The following is a 5,148-nucleotide window of genomic DNA, read 5'->3' as shown; positions in this document are numbered from 1 at the left end:
TGGTCTTAAATCAATTTAATATAATTCACAAAAAAAAAAAAAAAAGAAAGGGAAATAATGAGAATCGAAATTGAAAACCATAATTAAGACGATAAGAACAAAGGATAGAGAGAGGATAAGTACAAACGTCGACATCCCAAAAAATAAATATCCAAAAAATTAAATACATTATTTTATTTTATTTTATTTTCTTAAAAAGAAACTACGAGAAGTGACTTTGGGTTGGCCCCACAGGATCTCGGCCACCGTCTTCCTTCGAAACAGGCCGGTGGTCATGGGCCCCCACTACTAGGCCCACAAATTTTAAATTATTTCATGACCGTTGATTTTAAAATCCAAGGCTCCTGATCCCAACCTGCAAACACCGCAAATTCAAACGGTAAACGGAAGGACGGGTTTCTTAAAAACATCGACAAATTAATGCTGTAAAGACCATTTTGCCCTTCTGGCATTTTTCTAGTAATGAGAAAAATAAAGTGGCATCCTAATTTAATAATTATTAAGTAATTATTAATTTTTTTTATAATAGAAATTTACTAGAATTAAAATTAATTTATGGATCAAGATGAGTTTACCAAAGTCAAAGAAGATACATTCGATATGTACTTTTTGGGTTCAATTATTGAATTAATGAAATATTTATAATTGGCCATTAAAAAAGTAAGAAATTATCTTCTTTTATTTATTTATTTATTTATTCTTAAAAATAATAAAGACGAAAAGTATAATTCATCTCCCATTTGTGGGAGACCTTATCCATTATTATTGTGAAGGATGACCTATTAACACGTGGCATTATTTTGATAATTATGCCACGTCACACGCCAACTTGGATTTCTACACTAAATAGGAGTTTTAGTCGACAACTGTACTGCCACGTTTTCGCCAACTATTACTATTTGATTTCCATATTTGTCATGTTTTTCTTAATTATAATTTTAAAAAAATATTAAAACAAATAACCTTTTTTTATCTAAGCTAAATTTAATAAAATTTATTTTTTAATTTATTTATTTTCTAATTTTAAAATTTTTAATTACTCCTTTCCATTTTAGGTAATTATTTACTGTTAAGTTTATGTCATTAGCTTAATTACATAATTATTAGTGAAAATCATGGTAATTGTGTTAAATGAAAGAAACTAAATAATAATAACATAATTCAAATTTTTTAGACACAACTAATTTTTAATAAATATTAAATTAATAGTTTATTTTCAATTATTACAATTAAGAGGTATATATTAAAAATGAATCTACATATATAATTTTTTAGAGGTCGAAATTAAGTAAATATTATTATATTTAACAGATAATATTTAATTTGCATTATTTATTTGACAAAACTTGGGGGCATGTTCTTAATTATCCTCGTCATTTATAGTCTCTCGTATTTATTTAATCAAATAACTTAGGGTATTAATTAAAATGATTTTTTTAATTCTTTGATCATTATTATTTTTAAATATTCTTTGGCACCAAGTTTTCACATTCCAATCATAACACTAACTATTATTTTTAAATAAGAATTATAAAATATTCATATTTAATTCAATAATATTAATATATTACTAATTATTGTTTCAACATCAATTTTTATACAAAATTATAAGTTTATAAACAATTTTATGTTTAAAATTTATTTATCCATTTTAGATACTTTTCTTAACAAATAATTATAATTTTACTTATATTACTTATTTCAATGAATAATTAATTAATTAATTTACCGTAATAGAGACCACGGATCGAGTCATTAAACAATTAAACTCGCGTGATAAATAAAATACTAATTAATAATGAGGGTTGAAATTTTATTTATTAAGACATTTATGTCATTTTTTCATTGAATTTAATACTAATTAATAATATAAAAGACTAATAGAAATCAAGGTACAATTAAAGAAAAAAAATTGAAACTTTTAAAAAATATGACATGGAAATTAAGAAAATATAGAATATAAAAATAAACGAGATAAACCATATAAAATTATCCATAATTTTTTTAAAAAGATAATTTTATAATTTTATATTATAAACAAATTTAATTAGTAACCTCTATCCTTAATATTTAATATAGTTAATTAAATGAAAAACAATGGTGACTAATTAAACACAAGAAAATAAATAATTAAACAAGTAGAGTGAATGGATCGGTGAATCGGTTCGTTATTGTTTGATTTAGCTCGTTACCTATTGCCAACCGTCTTACAATTTTAAAATATGTGTGCTAAATCGAGGTTTCTACATTTGACCGATTCGTTTTCTTTTCTAATAGATGTGAGATCTCACAATCCACTTCTAGTAATACATAACAGACTAAAACTGACAATGCCGGCTAGCGGAAGCGTTGGACGGTTATACGAGTGATTAATGAGTTTTATTCAAATCTCGAAGTTATTTGACTTGACTTTCCATGGTTTATTGCGTTCATAATTTCATACTCACAATTTATGAACTGGCGTTGCGGTGCGTTGCGTTGCGTTGCGTTAAGGTCCTCCATCCAGCGCCTCTAAAAGAAAAGTCCACGTCGGTCCCCCATAAACAAAGGGCATTTTGGGAAATTCACAATAATATCTTTTATTTAAAGATGAAAAAAAAAAAAACTCCACAAAAGAGGGAAGGGAAACCGAGAATTGGACAGAGAGGCTTTTGAATAAAAGCAGAGGAAAACAAAAAAAATTCAAAAAATTAGTCGATGGGCGAGGCGATTCTGTACGTGGACGACTTCCGATTCGAAACGTCCTACGATGTCTCTCGCTGTAGGATTTGCCACGAAGAGGAATTCGAAAGTGCCCTACAACTTGAAGCCCCCTGTGCCTGTTCTGGCACCATTAAGGTAACCCCTAAATTCAAAAACCCCTTCAATCTTCTTCTTCTGATTATTATTCTCTTGTTTGGTCCGGTTCAGTTCGCTCACAGAGACTGTATTCAGAGATGGTGCACCGAAAAGGGCAGCACGGTCTGTGAAATTTGCCTCCAGGTTCGATTCTTCTCGGTTTTTGATCTTCTGGGTCGGTTTTTTTCTTCAAAATTGCAACTGGGTTTTTGTTGATTTTGAGTTTTACAGACCTCGAGCTTGTTTTCTGGAGCTCTGTAATGGGTTTTTTTAAGCACAGCTGGTTGATTTTGAGTTTTGTTTGGTTTGGTTTGGTTTGGTTTTCTATGGGATTCTGGAATTCGTCTTCTTCTCTGTTAAATTTACGATTTATTTTAATTTTTTTAAAAGTATATAATTACTAATTTCTCTTATAGAAATTAATGTGTTATTAAATTGAAACATGGGTACTTTGGTAATTTAACATATCTATATTTGTATATGCATTTTATGAAAAGAATTCAGTGTATTATTTTGTCAAGTTAATTAATTTGAAGAAAATACATTTTTTAATTTTTTTAAAATATTAATGTCAGGAGAATAAACCAAGATTTAAGTCTTCAGACTTCTCCGCGTATTGTTAATGAATTTATTATTATTAAATTCTTTTTTTTTTTTTTTAATTTAGGAAAGAAAATAAAATAATGATAATAATAATTATTTTGTAGAATTACGAACCGGGCTATACAGCGCCTTCTAAGAAGCCACAACTCGGAGATCCAGGTGTCAGCATTAGGTATTTTTTAGTTAAATTATAAATTTGGAAATGGGAGATTTCTTAAAGCGCGAGCCAGACATGCTTTACAGCCAATTCATCGGCTCTGCTGGCGATTTTTTCGAATATTGAGGAATCAAATTAATTAATTAATTAATTAAATTGAAATTTTAAGAAATGGATTTGCAGTGATGGTGTGCAAATCCCGAGAAGCGAGCAAGAAGAGGCGGCGGAGCCCGCGTCTCCGCCCGCTGATGACGGCGCGTCGGACTCCGCTTGCTCCACCACCACTGACCGCGGTGCCTCCTACTGTAAATCGGTTGCTCTCACCGTAAGTTCCTCGGTCAATGAATACTCTCTGCCCGTTTTTCAAAATTTCTTCTAATATTAATTAAATTCTTAATTTAACCTTAATCACTACTTTAAATTAGATTAGTAGCCGTTTATTTTCTAATTTCACCCACTATTTATTTATTTATTTAACTTAATTAGAGTAATCTTTGTATTTTAATTATTATTATTTTTTTTAATGCAGTTCACTTTAGTATTGTTGGTGAGACATTTCTATGATGTTCTAGCTGTTGGCGCGGGAGATTATCCCTTTACGCTCGCCACGGTTAGTACCCGATTCGATTCGACTCTTCCTATGCTCGAGAATATTATTTTTACGGTCAAAATATTAGCTGTGTACTAACCAAGCGATTTATTCTTAGGTGCTTCTTTTAAGAGCAAGTGGGATAATTTTCCCTATGTATGTGATAATTCGAGCTATCACCACTGTTCAATACAACATTCGTCGAAGTCGTTATCGATACCGATATCGAGATCAGGTGAGCTTTTTTAAAAACTAAAATTTGAAAGCTTTGAGGAATGAGGAAAATGTCGAGGTGTTTCCATGGCTAACTGAGAGTTTCGGTATCGTGTTTGAATTAGGATTCCGATGATGAAGATGATGATATTTCGAGCTTTGAAGATGATGAAAGAAGGCTCCATCATATTGTCTAAAGCTTTATACAGACATTTTTTTTTTGTTCTAATTAATTTAATTTTATTCCGATAATTTAGTATATTTTTCACTCTGTATATTATTGGAGGGGTAATTAATTTTTACCTTCGTGAAATTTAATTTTTAATGTTTTTATTTCATTAAATATAGAAAAATTAATATCCTTTTTCTATATTGTAACTAGGTGTGGACCGGACTTTAATTAATAAAAGATACATTTTTTAGTTAAAAGTTAAACGGATTAATTAAAAAGAAATGTCGACCTCAGTTATTCTATTATCAAAATCGCTCTTATTCAAATGTAGTTTTCGGTTCATTCACGTACCGCTTTTTTACTCGGGTGTCACATATCCGTCACCTACCAGAATTTTTTTTCTAAAATTTATTAAGAATTATCTTTGCCTAATAATATATATTTAGCATTTTCGTGTTTCTTGGAATATTAAACATTTAATTTTAAAATTGTTATTATTACTTTTTTTTTTTTTTTTTTTTTTTTTTTTTTTTTTTTTTTTTTTTTTTTTTTTTTTTTTTTTTTTTTTTTTTTTTT

General features: G+C 28.9%; 1 protein-coding gene across 1 annotated transcript; it reads left to right on the top strand.

Moving 5' to 3' along the window:
* Positions 1 to 2,605: 2,605 nt before the first annotated feature.
* On the top strand, positions 2,606 to 4,763 carry LOC111492856. The gene is made up of 7 exons (XM_023142340.1): positions 2,606 to 2,838; positions 2,911 to 2,982; positions 3,546 to 3,613; positions 3,782 to 3,923; positions 4,128 to 4,208; positions 4,306 to 4,422; positions 4,526 to 4,763. Exons 1-7 carry the CDS (start codon positions 2,698 to 2,700, stop codon positions 4,595 to 4,597), a joined length of 693 nt encoding a protein of 230 aa, XP_022998108.1. The 5' UTR covers positions 2,606 to 2,697; the 3' UTR covers positions 4,598 to 4,763.
* The last annotated feature ends 385 nt before the right edge of the window (positions 4,764 to 5,148 follow it).

Source organism: Cucurbita maxima, unplaced genomic scaffold, assembly GCF_002738345.1.
Source record: "Cucurbita maxima cultivar Rimu unplaced genomic scaffold, Cmax_1.0 Cma_Scf00018, whole genome shotgun sequence".
In the NCBI taxonomy this organism is placed as follows: Eukaryota; Viridiplantae; Streptophyta; class Magnoliopsida; order Cucurbitales; family Cucurbitaceae; genus Cucurbita; species Cucurbita maxima.
The sequence above is the reverse complement of the archived record's forward strand: the minus strand, read 5'-3'. Positions and strand labels throughout refer to the sequence as shown.